This window comes from Pseudomyrmex gracilis, unplaced genomic scaffold (assembly GCF_002006095.1).
Source record: "Pseudomyrmex gracilis isolate BER0280 unplaced genomic scaffold, ASM200609v1 scaffold_25, whole genome shotgun sequence".
Lineage (NCBI taxonomy): Eukaryota > Metazoa > Arthropoda > Insecta > Hymenoptera > Formicidae > Pseudomyrmex > Pseudomyrmex gracilis.
The window spans coordinates 1,076,773-1,097,739 of NW_018020609.1; the positions used below are offsets into that span (position 1 = coordinate 1,076,773).

A 20,967-nucleotide genomic window follows, 5' to 3' on the forward strand; every position below is an offset into this window, starting at 1 on the left:
ACATTTGTATAAAAGTAGTTTGAGTCTTCGTGAAAATATTTATAATTGCAATTTAGCAATAACTAACAAATCACTAAAATTTTCATTAAATATATTGTACAATTTTATATCAAAAATGTAAAATTTTAATAATTTTAGATAGATGTAAGATAAAAATAAATATTCTGTGAGCAGTTTAAAAATCGTGTATAAGACAGATATAGGCATTACGTCTAGTTACATAAAAGATGTAACACATATACACACGCATATATACATATATATAAGTTTTAGGATGTTAGAGTTTTGTAAAAAAGTTTTGAGATAATCACATCTATATATTACGAAAGAATAATTAATTACCGCATCGCTTTCTCCTCGTTGAAGTGTTTTATCGCTCAAAGAATTAATATAAGTTCCATTTTTCTCTTTCTATATCGCGTATACAGATCTTGTTACTTATATTTCTTATAGTCAACGCCGAATGCAAGAGACTCTTTTTACAATACCACTATTTTAATTAATAAAGTATTTGTAATTTTATAAAATATTATTATTTTATTTATTTATTCTTCTATCTATCTTGTCATTACTTGGATATTTTGCACCTTTTGTAGCAAAATGTGTAAAGCTGATGTATGTGAATTTTAAACAGCATTAACATTTTCTCTGTACTTTACCTCTTATATTTCATGAATACATCTACATGCTTTTGTATGTATAGTTTTACTATTTTTAGCGATTCTCTTTTAGTTGAGTAATCTTCTTGAATTGTCTTTCCGCTAGAATTTTTCTTGATAAAATTACATCAATCTCCTTACAACAGGTTGTTTTATTTTCCGAAACATTCAAGTGTGAACGCCTTAGGGAATAGAGTGTGATAAAGTCTGCGCACGCATCGCGTATCTTTCGATGCCATCCCCTGCTGGGTTGAGTAACCCTCAAGCCACTGGATCAGTCGAAACTGGATCCTCCGCGCGTCATTCGACTTCCCTCTCTCCATTGAACGTCCGAGGATATCGGTCTATTGTTCAAATGACATTGCGTGCTGCGCTTCTGAATCCGATGGCGCGAAACACTTGTCTTTCAAGTATCATACCGAAGCGAGATTCGTAGGACAATGCGGAAGATTTGGCTTTGTAGACTTGCAAAGAACAGTTGTTCTGAGATTTATCCACGCGAATTTTAATTAACAAACGTTTAGAGTTAAAAAAAATAAATAAATAAATACATACATAAAACGAAGTTCGCGAGCGCGTTTGTCAAGATGTACGGGATGCTGTTGGAAAGTGTGCAATATTTTGTGCAGGTAAAGTGCAAGAGTAAATCGTAGAACTGATATCTATACTTTGGCTAACTGGGATACATTCTTATTTGTATTTGAAAAATGATTGAGTTTAAGTTAAAATTTTAGTTCTTCAGTTTTCTTCGCGGTAAGTAATTTCCGTTCGTACTTATTGTACTTATTGTACTTATTGTATTTTCGTTTAATGTGAACAATATAATTACGTAGAAATTAAATGTTTAGTTTGTTAACAAAAAGTTATTGGACTTTATTTTATTAATATAACAATTTTGCTTTTAATTAAGAGAAATGACTTGATAATAAGTAATTCGCGCAACTGTACAAAGTTGCGAACATTAGCGAATATGCAGCAGACATATTGACTTTCTAGAACTATTAAACTTCTCTTCTACATTACTAAAGTAATTTAAACGTCTCGCATCCTGCAAGACGTTTTGTTACGTTGAGGTGTCAACACAACAAAAGTGATACAGAAGTCAAAAGATTCTGCATATATACATATAATAGCATGATTTTAAAATTTGCATGTCCTAAGTTAGCACAAAATTAATGTTTAATTTATTATTGAAGTATTCTTCTAATCAAACAATCGTTTTTAAATTTTAAAATTGTTGAAAGTGCTTTTGTTTAACAATTTATGCAATTTATATTTATCTAAAATACATACAAATGTTTAAAACAGTATTTCTTACTTCTTTTCAATCTTTTCATCTTGATATATTTTCTTTTATTTCATGTAAAAAGAAAAAGAAAAAGACATACGATCAATTTCATTTTTATCTCTATTTTTAAAGGATATCTTTCAGCTGCGCATGTGCTTTTTATTCATTCACTTTTTCTTCAGCAGATAATTTTCTTTGTGAAATTTTTATGGAAAAAATAAAAATCTAATACTCTCTGTAACAACTCTCTTATAAATTTAATATAAAAAAACCAAATGCAAATTGATCGATTTAATCAATTGTTACATTAAAAAATAGAAAGATAACATGTATGCAGGAAATACTTTGTGTAAGAAGTCGAAGTAAATTGTAGATATATGGCATTAAAGTATTTGTCACTGACATAACATTATTGGCAAATGTCATCTAAAGAGATTAATTGCACGTTCGTTAGTAAACCCGTTTTAATGAACTGTGTATAACCAACGGCTATTTAGTTGGTAAGCTAAATCAAAATACGCTCGTATCACCATCAGCAATTTGCTTTACACTGTTGTAGAAGATAACGTAGAACAGCCAAATTAAAACTATTTATCAATCTATAGCACATCCAATTTCCCAGGAGAAAATGAAGATCATCGTACTACTTCTAACATGTTTTTCTTTTTAAAAATATCTTTTTTTTACTGCAATCATAATTAATTGCTAATAATCTACCTAAAGGATTCTAATGTTTAAATAATAGCTCATATGTACATAAAAAATAGAATGTAATAATTTAATGAAAATTTTGAACAAAAAAAATTTGAAGATTTATGTAAAAATAATTACAATTATAAGAATTATATGAATTACAAGAATTATAAAAAATATAAATATTTGTAAAATTCTTTTGTCTCTTGATTTTACAAATAGTTTTCATTTTGCAATAATTAGACCACATTTTCGCATCTGTTAAAATTTGAACATTTACGTGTACAATTACGATGTACACAAGGGTTTTATATTATCTATTAATTATGTTGAATTACAGTTTAACATGTTGGCAAAAGAGATAAAAGCGACATCGTCTCTCTCTTGTTTGACGTCACACTGTGAGAAAAAGTAATTAAATGAATGTGTTCCTCACTTTGTTTCGCTTACTTTCTTAGGTCATCCGAAATTGATCCGCGTACTTATATTGTGCGTCACGTATCCGTCGAAGGAAGTGCTTCGTAGATGTGTAATAAATGAAGTACTTGAATATGGATGGATGAGAACACTTCCTTTTAGTTCGACACCTTAATTGTACGGAGTGTAAAAATAGCATTAATTTATACCGACACGTAAAGAACTATTGATTTGTTTTAATAACATCTCTCTCAACATCTCCGTTTATTATTGCCGAGACAATTATTATACTCACATGTCTAAAATCTATATGTTTTTTTTTAAATATCTACAAATGTTTAAGGCGGAACGTTTCCATCTTGTAAATTTGCGTGTTCATTTGCGATATGACTCCCGAGAGCTTTTCTTATTAAGGATCACATATCCATTTTCGTGATCGTCTCCCATCCTAGTAAAAGAAACATTAATTGTCCCTCAGAGAAGGGACAATTGGCTTGATTATCCGAATCGATTTGCAATTGGTATATGGAACCTGTTGTCTGACACGTAATCCACAGATAGATATTTCTCTCTTTAACATGTAACACTTTATATTCAACATAAAACTACGCAATCTCTTTGCGTGGTATTATTTATCTTTATAATTTGCAATAAATTATAGCGGTTAAAAATTTATGTTTTACAGTTAGAATTTGGCGAGGAGATATGGCAACATATTCTGGAAAAATCTGAGAGCAAATATATGGTTTTTAATACGAGGCAAACATATCCGGATGAACTAATGACTAATTTAGCGTCAGCTCTTGCCGAATACACCGGTGATACTATAGAGAACGTTATGCGATTTTTCGGAAAGTGCTTCGTTCGATTTTTCAGTAATTTAGGGTAAGAAGAAAGCTTTTTTTTAGGGCAAAACGTCATCACAGAATGTATTATAATTTCAATTTTATACAAATTTATAATTTTATTTTGAATATTACTTGTGTTATCGAAAACAGATATATTAAATCTACGTTTGAGATATAAAATATGACGGTGTATTCATTCGTAATACGCGTAAATATTGATGTAAATATCTCAGTGCGTTATATCGACGGCGATACTTAATAAATAAGTGGTACACAAGCTATTTCAAATTCGTATATTTGAAAGTGTTAAGTTGTAAAACTGTTAAGTTAAATAGAAATATATTCTTCAAATATATTGGTTTACATTATTGTATATTATGTACCATATTATTACAGTCTTTTACATTGAGAATAAATTCTTTAACTTTTTTTACATAAATTCTTTCTATTCCATGGGGAAGTTCGAGTTAAACCTTTTTCGATATCTGAGCGCCTCATCTTTCTGTGTTAAATTACGCTCTTTTAATGAGAACAGAAAATCGAAGCGCAACATAAAAATTATAAGAGACAGAACTTAACACCGGTCAAATCTTATAGAATCAAACAGTTTAAATGTGCATTCAAAATACAACAAAAAATACTCCATATTAATACAGTCACAACACATATTTCTGTTATATCTAATTATTATATATAAACTCTCTGCATCCGGGAACATTTATGTTAATAAAAATTTACATTTTAACGCTCAGCTCTTTTGCTTCGTTAGATACGACTGCACTATTAAAGCAACCGGTCGTTACTTTTGCGATTTTTTACAAAGCGTTGACAATATTCACATGCAAATGAGGTTCACGTATCCAAAGATGAAGAGTCCCTCTATGTATATAACACACGTGGATCCTGAAGGAGTTGTTCTAGTTTACAGAAGCACCCGACAGGGTTTTACGCATTATCTAATGGGTGAGAATTAATTTTTGAAAGTTACAAATCAAATTATCTACAATTACCCACAACGACCTCGTTCTTTTGCAGGACAATTATTTCAAATAGCGAAAGACTTGTACAATACCGAATTGAATATCAGAGTGTTAGAGAGTTCAAACAATATTCCAGGATCTCGAAGCGTCATGGTGAAATTTCGTATTGATTTCGACAACCGCCAATACGTGAGTTGTTTTTTTCCGCGCTTGTATTTACTTAATCGATTAGAAGTTGTTACCCTAAAGAAGAGTTTTGTATTTTTATTTACGAAAATATAATATAATCTCCCGAAACTACATTTTTTTCAACTATTACATTTTGTTTTGGAAAATATCAGATCGCCAAGAGCAACGAAATGAAAACTCCACTGGGACGTGAATATCCACCGGTTTCCTGCACGTTTTTCTTGCGACTTTTTCCATTTGCTGTTGTAATGAACAAGGATATGAGAATCCTAGGAGCAGGTGATAAACTGCTCCAGGCGTGGGGCGGCACAACATCCATTTTAAATAAACCTGTTATAGAAGTATTTAAGCTAAGAAGACCCACAGGAATTTCGTTCACGTGGGGAAACGTAAGTAGCGCACTAAATTATCTAGAGAATAAAAGTGGTTGTTTACTCTCTCGGTAGATATTTCTTTAGAAATTTTAATTAAAGTTAATTCTCTGTAGAATACTTTGTGAAACGTTATAAGATGCATAAGATGCATATCATACATAAGTAAAACAGATGCAATTAGGTGACTTTGTGTTCCCAGCTGATGTATTTGCACTCGGTGATATTTGAATTAGAACTTATTAGAGCGAACGATCCCAATTTCTCGATTAATTCGAACGATATGCCGAGCACGAGTAGCGGTCTGGATAGGCGTGGAAGTCAAGGTGCGAGAAGTATCTTGCTAAAGGGCCAGATGCGATACATTGACGACATTAAAGCGATTATATTCCTTTGCAGTCCTCTGTGAGTTTTTGAATTTTGTAGTAATTAACAGACTTATATAATAATGAAATTCTTTTCGACAATATAGAATCAACAGCTTGGACGATCTTTTTCACATGGGACTGTATCTGAACGATCTGAATCCTCACGGCCTGAGCAAAGAATTAGTACTGAGAGGATGGCAACATTGCGGAAGGTGAGAATGCGTATTTTCACAATTTTACCCAAAAAACAATGTAAAAAGCATTTTGTCGCATCGAGAAAAATATTTTTAGCAACTGAACGTTTTTTACGTGCGTGCAATCTTCTATTTTTTGATGCGTAAGGTTGGAGATGATGTTCGAGAGGGCGGAACAAAGATCGGCCGAACTGGAGAACAGCTACGTGTTGCTGGACCGATGGAAATATAAAAGCGACGAGCTCTTATACTCTATGATTCCGCAAACGGTGGCTGATCGATTGCGAAGCGGAGCCAGTCCGCTGAGCACTTGCGAGGTTCGCAAACAGACCACAAAAATGTTAAAACGAATTTTAAAATATCTAATAGCTATTCGCTTTTTGAAAAACGTTCTATTTGCAGTCGTTCGAGTCGATAACCGTGCTCTTTTGCGAATTATGCGACTTCGATTACTCAACCATCGAGGGAGCGATGGATGTCGTCTTGTCGATGAACGCCGTTTTTTCATGCTTCGATACGCTGATGGATCAATTTAATGTGTACAAAGTAAAGAGATTAAAACATTTTATCGAAATTGAAGTAAACATATTTACACGTTTTCTTTGTTCTCAGTTTATTTCTATCACTCTGTTAAAAAAAAAAAAATAAAACAAATATCGCTCGAGATTTTAATTGTTGAATTTACGATTGTTTTAATAGGTGGAAACTGTCGGACGTGTGTACATGGCGGCGAGCGGAGCGCCAGATAAAAATGAGAACCACGCGCAGAACATTGCCGACGTTTCTCTGCAACTTATCGAGCACGTGCGATCTCTCAAACTTCCCTCCGGAATCGACATACGGATTCGTATAGGTAACCACGATGATTCATTCCGCGAGTGTAGTTTCTCCTCTTTTGGATGTTTCGGTAAAACATTTAGTCTTTTTTTTTATCCGACGATTCAGACATCGTATTCGAGTCTAATATTAAGAACACGAATTGTCAAGATGGCGGAATATCTTTTGGAATGTCGCAGGAATTCACTCGGGACCGGCTGTCGCCGGTGTGGTCGGTATCAAGGTACCGAGGTATTGTTTCTTCGGTGATACCGTTAATACAGCCTCTAGAATGCAAACTACCAGTCTGGTGCGCAGTTTTTCTTAAATATCTTTATTTTATTTATTTAAGTGTTTGTTATATTTGTCACTCTTGTATTTAATTACATTGTGCTTAGCCGGGAAAGGTGCATATATCATCCAACACGAAAGCATTGTTACCTAAACATCGCTATTGCACCGAATCACGTGGCATTGTGTGGGTAAAAGTGAGTATTGTGCAAATTGTTATTATACATCATCTACGTATGTGTTAAGTTTTATATTATTTATCGTGCGAAATAAAGGGAAAAGGAGACATGGAGACGTATTGGCTACAATCAGCGATAAACGACGAGAAGAAAAAAGAAAACAACTTGTCGAACGATGACAACGACGATGTGATAGTCACAAGGCCTTCTAGTCACTAGCATATAAAATTTTACTTAAATAAAATTTCACGTTTAGGTGTAACATAATAATATTAAAAAAAAAAAACGAGATTGTCTTGTATAGATAGAAAAAATTCATTTATCTATTTTTGATGTCATCTACATGTGTAAAACAAAGATCTATCATTTACTATTTAAGGTTTAATTGTTTCCGCAATATATACATGTGTATATCGTATATATATGTGATATATATAATATATATATATATATAACATTATCACTATTCTATAAAAAAAAACAATTATCACCCAAAAGAACTTTTTACATATCAATTTGAAGTGTACAATGACTGTTCTTTGTATCGATGTGCAATTTGATTGTTGATGTGATGTGTATGTACGTGAAGTTTCACCAAAATTCCAAATCGTTTGGTCGCGCGAGAAACAGAGAAAGTACTGTAAGACTTTCTTTCATTTTACATTGCGAATATTGACCGATATAGGGAACGACGTGCGTGCCTTAATTTTCAATTATTGTGTGCGAACGAAACATCATAAAGTCGCGCGGTTATACCATGTATAACCGCGCGCAATCGCGAAATGTTAAATTATGAATGTTTAGATGCGTGTTATTGAAGTATAAATAAATTAATATATCTTAATGTAATGCAACACCAAAAATTATGTAATTGTATACATGTCATTCAGAATGTGAACGCTTGATTGCTTACGTGCGATTCGCATTGACTGTTTTGTCTCATTGTCGAAGAAAAATAAATGTAAAATTAATTGAAATAAACACGTGTCAGTCTATATGAAACAGTTTGCATCAACAGTAGCAACCTTCCTGCGTGTTCTGCGCAATCCACGTGAGAAATCGATTCACTCTGCTGTAAACTCCGGGATATCCCGGCTTCGCGCACCCTTCTCCCCATGAGACAACTCCTATAAAACAGAAACATTTTTAGTTCCAAAACATTTTAGTTTGTGTGTTCCGCGTGAGAGTTCTGAGTCTTCATCAGAGTTTCCTTATATATCCAACAACTTCCGCGCACATGTTGTCTTACGATTAAATAAGTCTAATGAAACTTGAAGCTTACCGACTATCTGATGCACGTTATTGTTTTCCACGTGCAACGGGCCACCGCTATCTCCCTACAATAAAAGAACTTACATTGCACTTTGTTCTCTTAAATTGAGTTTTAAACTTTTTAACAAGAGATTTTGCGCGTTTTTCACAAAGTCAAGAAACGTAAAAAGAAATTGCGATTGAAAAATGGTTAAGTTATTAGAAACACAAAATTATAGAAAATATCACAACACGCAAAACATACTCTCAGTTACATGCAACTGTGAGCGTAATCTGTACAAAAATGTCTATAAATGTTTTTACGCAATTAAATAAGGATCGAGTCGTTTGTTGAATTAAAATTTCTTGCATACTTGACACGAATCTTTTCCGCCTTCCTCATAGCCGGCGCACAACATATTATCCGTTATTCTGCGTGACGGATATTTCGTTGCGCGGCATTCCGCGTTCGTCAGAATAGGTACGACAACTTCTTGCAAGGTGTGCGATACCATTCCACTTTCTTTAACTGCGCCCCATCCGGTCACTATGCCCTTTTCACCGGCAAACGTTTTCGCTAAAAAAAAAAAAAAATAACTAAATCGATAGGTGTCATAAGAACAAATTCATTTTGTTATCGGTTTCTCAAACTTGTGATATTAAAACCACATAACACCTAAAATTGACGATTAATTTGACATCTGATGTTTATACAAGTGGTATGTATCTTTTTAAATCATATTTTGACTATTTACTTCGGTCTGGAAGGCAAACAGGTCGCAGAGGTCCTTCGAACACAATACTGTTTTTTAATTTGACAAGCCCAATGTCGTTGTTGTAATTCGTAGTCGAGTAACCGCTGTGTTTGATCGTTCTTTCAACTCGGAATTCTTGCATTTTGGTTTCGTTGTTCACGCTCCAATCGTGCTCGAACACCCGAACACTCATTCGAGATATATCGAACCTAGTAAGAATGATTATGATTAACGAGGTATGTGTTCGTCTGATTTTTTTCTCGTCAATCAGAAATTATCAGCACGAACAAAATCACCTGTCGATGCAGTGAGCAGCAGTCATTACAAATCGCGAATTAATGATCGAGCCGCCGCAATAAAATTGCCCTTTGTACATCAACAGAGCCATCCACGGATACTGATTGACTTGAGTCTCGACTCCTCCGACAATGCGATTGTGTTTGTTCGTCAGACCGCAGGCTACAAATAATGTGGATTTTTATTATCTTATTACTTCTCTTTTTCCTCGCAATTATTTTAGATCGAGAGTGCAAATTGCATTTATACGTTTATATTTTAATTCTTCTTTTGTATAATATATGCTATAATTATTTACAAAAAAATCTCGATAAAATTTTACAAGATTCTAATCATTTTGATTTGCTTTATTGAGAAAATATAATTAAGTCGAGCATACTGCATTTTGAACATTTCTCTGGCTCAAGTGGTGCTTGAGACGCTGGCGGTCCCACCAGACCAGCCAACCATTCCCAAAATCCTTTGTCGTCATCTGTTCCACTTACGGTACCGTTTGAACTTTGCTTCTCCTTTGCGATAGTTGAATTCAACTGCACCTGTTATTTTTAACACATTTCTTTGAATACATGTAATTTACTTTCAACACACTTCTCTTTGCATTACTAGTTATACTTCAAAGAAAATATTTTCATTTGTTCTTCAATTTCACTAAAATAACGTGTCAGAGTCGTCACTCATTCGTATTCGTTAACACATAAACGACAATACCTCATTATCGGCGGCAACTGTCATCGCACACGCTAACAGCAGCGCTAAGTAACAGCGCAAAGCGAGCAACATATTATTTCTTGCACTTGCAAACATCTAAACACCAACGGCACCAGCAACACTGCAATGTTATGTCGCGCGTATTAAGCCGATCTGATCCACCGCACTTCCTGCCGAGGCGGCGTGTACTTTCACACAAGCCGCCGGTGACGGTGTCACTTCTTTATTTATACGGAATAGTGGACAGTCCGGGTAACTGAGAAGTGAAAATTTAGGCTAGCGGTATGCAAATATCTTTCGCGAGATATAAACGTCACGAGCGTATAAAAAAAAGGTCTAATAAAACTGTTACTGATCTCGCAAAAGATCGGCCGTATATCGCTCGAACGGATTCCTCTTCTCTCCGTCTTTCGTGATTTCTCTTCCTCGAGTGAAAAAAGAAGCAAAAGCAAATGTCCCAGATAAAATAGGCTTGTCAGAAATGTTATGTCGCAAGAAATTCAAGGAAAATTATACAGAAACGTTTGTTAATTTTTTTTCTGTAAATGCATTTTTATTTCCGTTGAAGTGCACACACAAATGCATCGATATAAAAACAATAAAAAGACGTACGAAGAAGAATTTTTACGATAAAACCAATTTTTTTTTATATTGAACGCATGAGATGAAATATTATCTGTCAACGATTTGTTTACATCTCTCATTTGTTCATCTATTCTATTGTATAGTGTTTACTAGACATTATTTACATTCAATATAATCTTACAGTATGTTCAATTTAAGTTCATCGGTTCGCGTTCGTCAATTTAGACAAAAACAAAAATAGTGATAAATAATCGAGAGATTATCACTGAGCTTTTGCAGTTCATATCTGAACATTTTATGAGTTTTTATGAGAAATTCGGAGAAACTAAGTGGAGAAGAATAGTATCGAAATATGAACTCTCCAATAAAAACGCTCTTTACTTTTTGTTTTGTCACTGTTTATTTTTTACCCTCAATGAACGAATGTGCCTGGTCATTGACTTCCGTCTCGCAGAGTTCATTTTTATCGCTCTAACGTAAACAACAACAGATCCACTCAGCGTAGTAGGAGGGATAAGGCACACTTTGAATGAATATACGCGTGGGCAGAGTGTATCTTCCCGTCGCGAGCAGTGATACTGCATATAATAGGTACTTCTGGAATCTCTCAGCGTACTCGAAAGTTTAATAACTTCCACGCGGCGAGACTCGCGCGTTCGCATTATGAAAAAAATTACACTCAAGCGGATCTCCGCTTTAACATCACGTGAAAGCGTCTGTGCGGATTCTCTTGTTCCTCCGATCTTTTGTCGGTGTCTTTGATGCGTGACTCTCTCAGTCTGACCCGCGGCTTATCGCAAGTCCGATTGTGTTGCTGAACAAACGAGATAAGATGCGACAGGGCCGGGAGATTGTACGCCACCTGTAACCCGTGACAGTAGGTCAAGGTATATAGGTAACGAGACCCACATGCGGGCGAGACGCATCGCCTTATTGTGTCGCAATGTGTGCCCAACTTTATCAGGAAGCCTTGACTTCTTTTTCTTTTGTGTATCTTCATGGTCAGATTGTATCCGCAAACGTAATCTTTTCCTCAGGGGCACTGATATTTTTTGTAAACGCAAATGATAATAGAAACTGATGATATCGTAATTTCTTCCAAGAAGAATTTAAGATCGCGAGACCGAGAGAAAGAGAAAGAGAGAGAGAGAGAGAGAGAAATAGAGACGCGAGAATCAAAACAAGTTATTTAAAAGCGCAACGAGTTGTAGGACGAGTTACGGCTCGAAAGTTCAATTGCGATTCGTCTTGAGAGTTTCGTGGTGAGAGTTTTGCGACGAAGAAACACAATGCTATTGTGTTGCTTCGTGCGGCTGCAATTTTGGCGTTTAATGAAGATTGCGAGCGGGCCCATAATTTGCAGTGAAAGTAAAATTACCTGTAACTTAATAAAACGGTGTTGATAAAGCGACACAATATATCTTGTTACCGCTCTGATGGAACGAGTACGAGTATTAAATGACGCGGAACAAATTCAAATTGTAATACGCCAAAAGTAAATATCGACATTTTTAATCAAAGACCTTCCTTCCTCGCGCGCAATCTTTTCCGATATGTTCAATCGTATAACGTTGCGCGCGCGCCAATGTGTGACCGAAAAACCTGAATAAATTGAACGTTTCATTAATTCGCAAACTCATCGCATCTTTACGATTATGGCGATTTAATGGCCCGAGAAAATCCATATAACTCATTTGCGCTAAATAATGTTTGTTCTGCCTCGATGAAATCGATGACAAGGGCAGAGTCACTACTGACCCGATTGAAATCGCAAACACATCATCTCGCCACAGAGCGTGCCGGATTTCAGGAATTTCTAAGAAACTTTAAACAAGACATATTTATGTTAATTACGTTTAAAAATCACTTACTAAAATCTCAACGTAGTGTTTATCTTTATCTTATTCCACGACACACACACGCAGATAAAAAAAGACAGATATAAAAAAGCCATCTCACTTCACATAGTGTAATCTATCTCGTTGCTATGTAATCACTTTTTTAATAAATCAATTATGCTGACACTACTTGCTGATTGATCTGCTTACGCGCGAAGAAAGTGTCCCGCGCTAAATTCGGCGGTGAAAACGAAGTTTGTAAGGCGCCGCGTCTTTTGCAAGAGATGCAACACACGTTCACACGTGTGTAACGAGTGAAATCTCTTGGCCAATTATACTTGTTTTGCGCGGATTATCAGCAATGACAACCCATCACCGTCTTCATCATCATTATCGTCGCTGCCGCCGCCACCACCGCCGCAACCGCCGCTGTCGTCGTCGTTACACCGCGACAATGAATCGCGGGGTGAGACGGGGAGCGCCGATGACATTCGCGCTGACGAAATTGACATTGATCCAGTCTCGATGGATCCCTGAAAGAAGGGGTCGCCGGCGCGCGAGGTGGAGGTGGACCGGATTGACATTAGAGCTTACTTTTTCTAAGTCGGATAACCGGATAACTCGAGACCGATTAACTGATTCTTTATTTTCTTACAAACTTACACAACCGATATATAAATATTGTAATATATAACATTATTTCTTACACATGTCATTAAACTCTTATAATTATATATTATTATATCCTCCTATATTTATATTCTTATCATACTTTCTAGTTAGTACACATTGTTTTATTATTCACGTGCTGATGTTTCTTTCCTCTCATTAACACGACGGCTTATACTCGTCTTAATTATTTCTTAACTTGAAGATTTATCTCAAAGTGTATGGTTTTTTATATTGAAAATAATAAAACTGATAAAAATCAAACAAAAATAAACAAAAAAGAAAAATAAAATTCTTTTTCATACAAAATATTGTATAATGTTATATATATTATTACTATTTATGCATATATATCATATATATACATATATATACATATATGTTAATATATATGTATAATAATAACGTTTATAACACCTATAATTATACTATGAACATGTGATATTTGTTATTAGCAAAATAGTTTATTACTATTTTATATGAATGCAAACACTAGGATGACACGAGATATTTACATAGTATACGTAAATATGCAAAAATAATTTAGTCCTGTAGAACACTGGACAGTACTGGCAATTCTACAATTTTTTTCGGTTTTATGAATATTCGAAGAAGTTTTGCTCTTGGCGTCGCTAAACTTAGAAAATTCAGAAGCTGGACTATTTAAATAATCCATTTTAATCATAAAATTGTTTTTATTCTACTAAGTATCTGTTATTTTATTTTTAGTTAAACAAATGTGTCAAACGTTGTTTTTTATACATCGAACTATAGCGTGTTTCCAATCCAACGTAAAGAGAAATGATTTAACCGATTATCCCTTTTCCCTAAAGTCGGACTTTGAACATCAAAAAGCAGCCGCGGTGGTCGGCAGTCGATTGCAACACACGCGGTCGCGCGCGATTATGTTTCTACCTCTCTTTTTCGTTGTAAACAGCGATGTCTGCGCAGGTGAGACAACGAGCGCATACACCGACAGGGTCATTTAAACGCTGTCACGTGTAACATCTTCCAATGCAAACGCACTACTCAAGGTTGACGATCCCCACCGTGGCACGCGGCTGGGCAACATCAGTAGTTATAATTTCCTATAAAACGGCTAAACGGTCGGGTGGTCTGTAGACTTTTCGCGCCACCGTCACGTGCACACGACAGATCCAAAATACGCGGCGGAATTGAATCGGTACTGCATCAATCATCTGAAATAAAACACACGTGCGGCATGGACGCGAAAACGAGGCGCGCACTTGCGATTATTGTGTGCTTGAGTAACATTTACTCATCGAGTGCGGTGAGTTAATTTATCATCAATGTAGAATAATCGTCGCACAGAAGTTAGAGAGACGAAATTGTATCATTTCAAAACTTGTGATCTTATTATATTTGGAACTAATTTGTACGCGCAAGTTAATATCGGGAATTATATAGCTTGAAAGTAAAGATACACGTTGTATTCCATATTTAGTCTCTTGACAAATACCAATAAATATGTTCAAAGTATTTTTTTTATAACATATTGCAGAAGTTGCCAAAATCTTATTTAAAAATAATAAAGTTTGCGCTATATATTTAACTTACATTGTTAAGAAAAACTTTGAAATTGAAATGCAAATTAACTAATCCGTGTAAATTGGCAAAATTTGATTGATTGTTGAATAAAAACACATTTTTATTCAAGGAATAAAATTATTCAACGAACTTGAATTTGATTTTTTGTAGTTTGGCGCGAATTTTCGACGAAACTTGCCCATCTTCACCTCTCAAGTGCATTACAATTTAACGAACGCCGATGTCACGATAGACAAAACGCCATATACAGACTTCGAAACATTTGGTTCCTCTTCCGAAAAACTGAACGTTTGTGATGACTGTGGTAAGTATTTGACATGATGTATATGAACTGAATGCACTTAATTATTTTCAGAAGTTAATGCACGCGATATAAAGATTAGAAGAAAATCACGGGTCGTACTGTAATTGTTTCACCAGCCAAATTATACCTGTTGCAAATCTTCTTCACTAGGAAAACGCATAATATTCGATGTATTGCAGTTTGCGGAGTTGCGAGACATTCGCGAATTGTTGGCGGTAATGTAACGAGCGTTCACGAGTATCCCTGGCTTGTGAGCATGTACAAGAGAGGCACGTTTTACTGCGCCGGTAGTGTAATAACGCGTAAACACGTCCTCACAGCAGCACATTGCTTGTCAGGGTAATTATCAGGCAATTACTACCGCAATTATAATTATATTCTAACATATTGATACTATCATAATTCATTCTCCTTCTTTTACGTAATTTTATTGAGAATTATTTTATTAATTACAAGCAATTTTTTCAGATTTGATATTAAAAGCATCACGCTTGTCTTAGTGGATGCGGACCATCCTAAGATAGGCAAGAGCGCTATAGTTCGAGGAATTCACTCAGTGACAATTCACGAAAACTACCAGGCTTATTCTTACGATAATGACATCGCGATCATACAGATGGATCAACCTGTGATCATAGGCGATGCTATACGAACGGCGTGTCTGCCCGAAGACAGTAAGCTAATTTGTATATGAGAGTCAGATATACAAGATTGAAAAGAATCGATGAAAAATCAAGTTATGTTGCAACTGAAATATGTTTAATTTTAAAAGAGAATCTTATCTCCTATATATTAGCGCATAGATTTGAATTTTAAAAACATTTTTTTCTCTACTTGTAGAAACAAGACCGCAAGTTCAACTTTCATAAAATATCTATTGCGAGACAACCGAAAAAAAAAGAACTGTTGATGTTAAAAGAAGACTTGAAATTACAGAAAACATCGATTACACGGGGGCAAACGCAACCATCGTTGGTTGGGGTCGTACTGGAGAGCACAAACCTTTGAGTGACGAGTTGCGTAGAGTCAACGTGCCGATTTTGTCAATGGAGGAATGCGCTCTAGCGGGATATGCGAAAGATCGCATTACCGAAAACATGTTCTGCTCTGGCTTTCTTCAAGGGGAATTCGATGCTTGTTTCGTAAGTTGAACGAACTGATCCCTAAAAGGGACATACTAATTCTTGATGAGTAATAACACATTTATTTTAAAAATATTCTGATATTATATTCTTGTAATTTTCATATATAATATATGCAATATATATTTTTATTTGTATTTTTATTTCAAGGGTGACAGCGGCGGCCCGCTTTTAGTTAAAGGTGTACATGGACAACTCGACGTAATAGGTACGCGATTGTTTCGATTGCGTTTATCAGACCTGAGACTTGTTAAAAAATTTTGCTTTAACTAATAATGTACGTAATGTATAATTTTAGGTCTGGTCTCTTTCGGTCGTGGCTGCGCTCGTCCATCATTCCCGGGAATATACACAAAATTGACTAATTATATTGACTGGTTCAAGGATCACCTGCACGGCGAGTGCGTCTGTCATCGGCCGCATCAGCGAGTGAATTAAAGACACGTTGTAAATTAAATTTTGTAAATAGATTAAACGCGCGCGCGAGCGCGCGCACTCCGTACTACTTACAGACGAAATAGCAAATGATTAGATTAGCGTTGCAATATTTATTATTTTGTTTCATCGCTAAGCTGACAAAAAAATTATTTATGAAATTCTTCTGTTTCGGATTCTATTTAAGTAGCTGTTACATGACTATGTCACACGCACGCACATGCAAGCGTGCGTGTGCGTTTGCAAAATTCAGAAAAAATTGTTATCAACTATTTTCTGTAATTATGCATATGTATTATTTCGCGCAATAAGTATTGCGATAAAAGGCGCAATCACGTTACGGTCGGAGAAATGTTACTTGCTTTTTTGAGTGTACTCTTACTTGATACTGTGCAACATTGGGAAAGTCCCATGCTCTTAATATCACATAAACCAGTCCCATCAATCACGTGACTTTTGAACAAGGTTGCAAGTAGTCCGTTATATATCAATTGAACTTAAACTGAGTGACGTTGAGAGCCACAAAGTTGCGTCACGACATTCAAACTATTGAATACGTGTCTAGTCCAGTGTATCGTAAGGAATATATTAAAATATTTATAATGTTATATAATTGTACTATATAATCGTATAAACATCTCTTGTTCAATAAGAATTGAATAAAATAAACTATTGTTTTATAGTAAAGAAAAAGACACAGCCACATGTTTAATTTGTAAAAACACACACAAACTAATTTATAAAATCATTCATATAATAAACTCTCTTATTTATTTAGTATATTTCAGACCTATGTATTATTTAATAGTTAGTAAATGTTGCTTAAGCAATTATGAAGTTAATTTATGTATTAAAAATAAAGTCACCGCTGTTTCTTTTCTAATACAAATAAAGTTTTCGTTTTACCAAGACAATGTTAAAGAATACATAATATAATAAATAAATATGCAAAAATATTTTATTTTGACATAAACAGCATAATAAACTCAAATAATTTTTGACTTTTATAATTAATTTTGGTCAAACTACACAGAAAAAAAAAGATTTGTTAGAAGCAAGAAATTAGTTATTATATGGAAAAAAACAAAAACAGTTATTTATAAGTAATTTTTTATATATATTCAAACTAAATATATTATTTATTTATACGTCATTCTTTACATATGTTTAAACTAAAGTTTTATCTTGATTTGAGAGTAATTTTTGAGTAGAAAGTTCTTGTTGATATCAATTGAGTCTTTACTTCGAATTGTTTACAATGTTGCGTGTCTCTCAATAATGTTATTTGCTGTCTCTTCAATTTGATATTCTCTCGCAGAGATTAATATGTTCCTGGAAGATGTTACGCGTTTATTAAATACACGCAATGTATTTCCTCTCTGAACCGGTTTTATTGTTATCTACCCTCGCTTGTGGCAAAGAATTTACAAATAGCATTACAGACAGAGGCGTACGATTAATGCCTTTTTCACATAAAGTTGTAATTTTCATTGTTGAACTATTGGTGGGGTATGTTAATGATGCAACTTCATGCGTAAAAGCATAAATATTTTTACTTGCGCAGAGATGTCAGTAATCGCTTCTTCGAAAAAGGACGGAGCTTCCTATCATCAGCGGTTTCTTCCGTCTCGTGAAGGAAAGGTTTTAAATGCTTGTTTGTTACTCTGAATGTCGCTGCATGATTCACATCCGAAATGCCATTTGCGTCATAAGGGAGCTATATACATTCTGCTCTTCTTTACATATATAAACCGGTGCGGTGATATCCTAACGCATTATCGTAGTTGCTCTTCGCTGTGATACGAAAAAATCTCTTACAGAAGTTACTTATCATGGTGAATCCAAAACTGTACGCTTCATCCGACAATTTGCAAACACATAACGTGGAATCGGTCATAGAAGAATTCGCTGACGATCTCATGAAAATGTCAGGAAAATGTATGGACATTGGTTGTGGTCCGGGAAACTCGACAAAGGATTTACTCTTACCGGCTCTTCATTCGAATGCAACGGTGATCGGTAAGCACTGAATATAAAAATACAACAACCCCCATAAACCCCGATAAACATTTTTTATTAATTGTGATCGTTGATCATACACTGTACAGGTACTGATATTTCTGAGTCCATGATCAAGTATGCCAACAGAAATTATAGTGATAGAAGAAGACTTAAATTTGAAGTATTGGACATACAAACCAAATATTTACCTAAAAAATATGTTTCCGAATTTCATCACATTTTTTCATTTCACGCTTTGCACTGGTGCACCGACATTGAGTAAGTAAATATACGATAATTGTAGATAAGAGTAAACATTCATAAACCTTAGTAGTATTTCAAATTATCAATATTTTTCTTTATGTTATATTTAAAAAATATTAACTCTATCTTAACAGACAAGCGTTCAAAAATATTTATCGTATGCTCCGACCTGGGGGAAGTATGCTTACACTTATAATAGCGTCTCATGACGTAGCTGATACTTTTCAAACATTGGCTGAAGATATTCGTTTTGCACCATATTTGAAGGTAAACATTAAGTTGATTAAATATATATATATATATATATATATATATATATATATATATATATATATATATATATATATATATATAATATGTTACTTTTAATAATATGTTACTTTCCCTTTCTCTTTTTTTTTTTAAATTATAACTTTGCAAATATTATAACTTCTATTCTCTTCCACAGAATTTGAAACATACATATCCATTTAATAATGTACCTCATTCTCAGAAAAGAGTAAAGACTTTATTAAAAAATATCGGATTCGAGATTTGCCATTGCAGTCTCCGGGAGGGATCTTCCATAAATCACGACAAATTTATAAGTAAGTGTTGCAAAATATAAAAAACTTGAATTGAATTCCTCACTCATTGCGAGAGATGAATTACAATTTCTTATATAAATCGCCTTAGAGAGTGTTTATCTTTTTTTCTTTCAAATTATTTTATTTGTAAATTTGATTTTCATTATAATTGATTTTTCTGTAACAGAGTCGATGATATCCATGTGCTCATCAATAGATAAAATGACAGCGGATCAAAAAGAACAATTTAAAAGTAGTTTTGAACGCGAATATATAAGTAGAAAAATTATTTATACATTGAGAAATAATGATAAAGAACAAACATATATATTAGATATATACAGTATGCTAATAATTTATGCAGTAAAAGGCAGAAAAAACATGATAACTAACTAAACAAATAGATAAAATTTAGAGTAAAGTATTGCGTGACTAAAATGCGGGAGATATGTGCGTATTTTCTTACTAATCGACTTACTTATCAATTCACTAATTTTGTATTTACCGCCTTGAATATCATCACAATTATGGAAGTTGATAGTTTATGGAACCCATCTTTGTATATATATATTAGAAGTACAAGTGTACAGCACTTTATAACAAACTCAACAATGTGATGCAAAATTACAATACGCATTTTCCAAAACTCAATTTCTCATGACATCTATATATAAAGGAGAGCGAAGTTAGTAGACTCATTATTTAATTTTAAATTTTTATAGATAAATAAAAGACACGCTTATTAAAAAAATAAATCCTATACTAGTATAAGATATACTTATTATATACATACATATATAAAACTAATTCGTTTACTATAAATATGATAACTAAATATAAATAATTATATTAATGATAATAATTAATATTAAAATAATTTTTTACTTCGTGTCAAGTGTGTCAAATTGTCCCAGGATAGGATATACAAATAATATAATGCAAGTAGACTACATGTATTAAGAATAATATATTTAAAGATATTTTGTAATATATTTGTATGTGCGTTTTTACAAAACTAGAAATATTGAAGATAAATCTTTCATGTTTGGATATAAAAACAAAATTTTAATAAAAAAACAAAAATAACTTGTTAAGTAAATAAAAACTTAGTTTTATAAAGTAATAAGATAAGAGAGATAGATTAGATAAGATAAGAGAGATATAATGTTATACATAGGTATATTTTGATATCAATACTATAGAATAACAATATTCTGTTATAAGTACTCAAATATTCTTTATGTCATTTGTTTTTAATGTTCTTCAGTATATTATTATTTTATATTCTAT

General features: G+C 33.8%; 4 protein-coding genes across 4 annotated transcripts; 3 read left to right on the forward strand and 1 right to left on the reverse strand.

Annotated features, from left to right (window-relative positions):
• Positions 1-1,011: 1,011 nt before the first annotated feature.
• On the forward strand, positions 1,012-7,613 carry LOC109852191 (soluble guanylate cyclase 89Da-like). Its single transcript, XM_020423119.1, has 13 exons — positions 1,012-1,288; positions 3,743-3,942; positions 4,675-4,868; positions 4,941-5,074; positions 5,227-5,463; positions 5,648-5,850; positions 5,918-6,025; positions 6,156-6,324; positions 6,410-6,553; positions 6,707-6,860; positions 7,024-7,133; positions 7,222-7,311; positions 7,390-7,613. The coding sequence occupies exons 1-13, from the start codon at positions 1,247-1,249 to the stop codon at positions 7,510-7,512; spliced, it is 1,908 nt and encodes a 635-aa protein (XP_020278708.1). The 5' UTR covers positions 1,012-1,246; the 3' UTR covers positions 7,513-7,613.
• A 136-nt stretch (positions 7,614-7,749) lies between these two features.
• LOC109852196 (trypsin-1-like) lies at positions 7,750-10,516 on the reverse strand. Its single transcript, XM_020423128.1, has 7 exons — positions 10,305-10,516; positions 9,976-10,132; positions 9,596-9,758; positions 9,300-9,508; positions 8,919-9,121; positions 8,576-8,630; positions 7,750-8,420 (listed from the first exon to the last, which is right to left on the reverse strand). The coding sequence occupies exons 1-7, from the start codon at positions 10,398-10,400 to the stop codon at positions 8,305-8,307; spliced, it is 999 nt and encodes a 332-aa protein (XP_020278717.1). The 5' UTR covers positions 10,401-10,516; the 3' UTR covers positions 7,750-8,304.
• Positions 10,517-14,541: 4,025 nt separating this feature from the next.
• Positions 14,542-17,420, forward strand: LOC109852197 (trypsin 3A1-like). The gene is made up of 7 exons (XM_020423129.1): positions 14,542-14,687; positions 15,116-15,269; positions 15,449-15,608; positions 15,738-15,943; positions 16,206-16,411; positions 16,562-16,619; positions 16,710-17,420. The coding sequence occupies exons 1-7, from the start codon at positions 14,619-14,621 to the stop codon at positions 16,847-16,849; spliced, it is 993 nt and encodes a 330-aa protein (XP_020278718.1). The 5' UTR covers positions 14,542-14,618; the 3' UTR covers positions 16,850-17,420.
• Positions 17,421-18,639: 1,219 nt separating this feature from the next.
• LOC109852198 (juvenile hormone acid O-methyltransferase-like) lies at positions 18,640-20,442 on the forward strand. The gene is made up of 5 exons (XM_020423130.1): positions 18,640-18,865; positions 18,955-19,126; positions 19,246-19,378; positions 19,560-19,698; positions 19,865-20,442. Exons 1-5 carry the CDS (start codon positions 18,679-18,681, stop codon positions 20,071-20,073), a joined length of 840 nt encoding a protein of 279 aa, XP_020278719.1. The 5' UTR covers positions 18,640-18,678; the 3' UTR covers positions 20,074-20,442.
• The last annotated feature ends 525 nt before the right edge of the window (positions 20,443-20,967 follow it).

What these genes read in the sequence shown, in the direction of transcription:
- LOC109852191 (XM_020423119.1), top strand. Translation starts at nt 1,247, where the DNA reads ATGTACGGGATGCTGTTGGAAAGTGTGCAATATTTTGTGCAG. An exon ending in TTTTACGCATTATCTAATGG is followed by an intron (nt 4,869 to 4,940) that starts GTGAGAATTAAT and finishes GTTCTTTTGCAG; the next exon opens with GACAATTATTTCAAATAGCG. An exon ending in TTTCGTTCACGTGGGGAAAC is followed by an intron (nt 5,464 to 5,647) that starts GTAAGTAGCGCA and finishes TTGTGTTCCCAG; the next exon opens with CTGATGTATTTGCACTCGGT.
- LOC109852196 (XM_020423128.1), bottom strand. Translation starts at nt 10,400, where the DNA reads ATGTTTGCAAGTGCAAGAAATAATATGTTGCTCGCTTTGCGCTGTTAC. An exon ending in GCGGAAAAGATTCGTGTCAA is followed by an intron (nt 8,631 to 8,918) that starts GTATGCAAGAAA and finishes CTTTTATTGTAG; the next exon opens with GGAGATAGCGGTGGCCCGTT. An exon ending in TAACGTGCATCAGATAGTCG is followed by an intron (nt 8,421 to 8,575) that starts GTAAGCTTCAAG and finishes TCTGTTTTATAG; the next exon opens with GAGTTGTCTCATGGGGAGAA.
- LOC109852197 (XM_020423129.1), top strand. Translation starts at nt 14,619, where the DNA reads ATGGACGCGAAAACGAGGCGCGCACTTGCGATTATTGTGTGCTTGAGT. An exon ending in GAACGTTTGTGATGACTGTG is followed by an intron (nt 15,270 to 15,448) that starts GTAAGTATTTGA and finishes GATGTATTGCAG; the next exon opens with TTTGCGGAGTTGCGAGACAT. An exon ending in TGGACAACTCGACGTAATAG is followed by an intron (nt 16,620 to 16,709) that starts GTACGCGATTGT and finishes GTATAATTTTAG; the next exon opens with GTCTGGTCTCTTTCGGTCGT.
- LOC109852198 (XM_020423130.1), top strand. Translation starts at nt 18,679, where the DNA reads ATGGTGAATCCAAAACTGTACGCTTCATCCGACAATTTGCAAACACAT. An exon ending in TTCGAATGCAACGGTGATCG is followed by an intron (nt 18,866 to 18,954) that starts GTAAGCACTGAA and finishes TACACTGTACAG; the next exon opens with GTACTGATATTTCTGAGTCC. An exon ending in GTTTTGCACCATATTTGAAG is followed by an intron (nt 19,379 to 19,559) that starts GTAAACATTAAG and finishes TCTCTTCCACAG; the next exon opens with AATTTGAAACATACATATCC.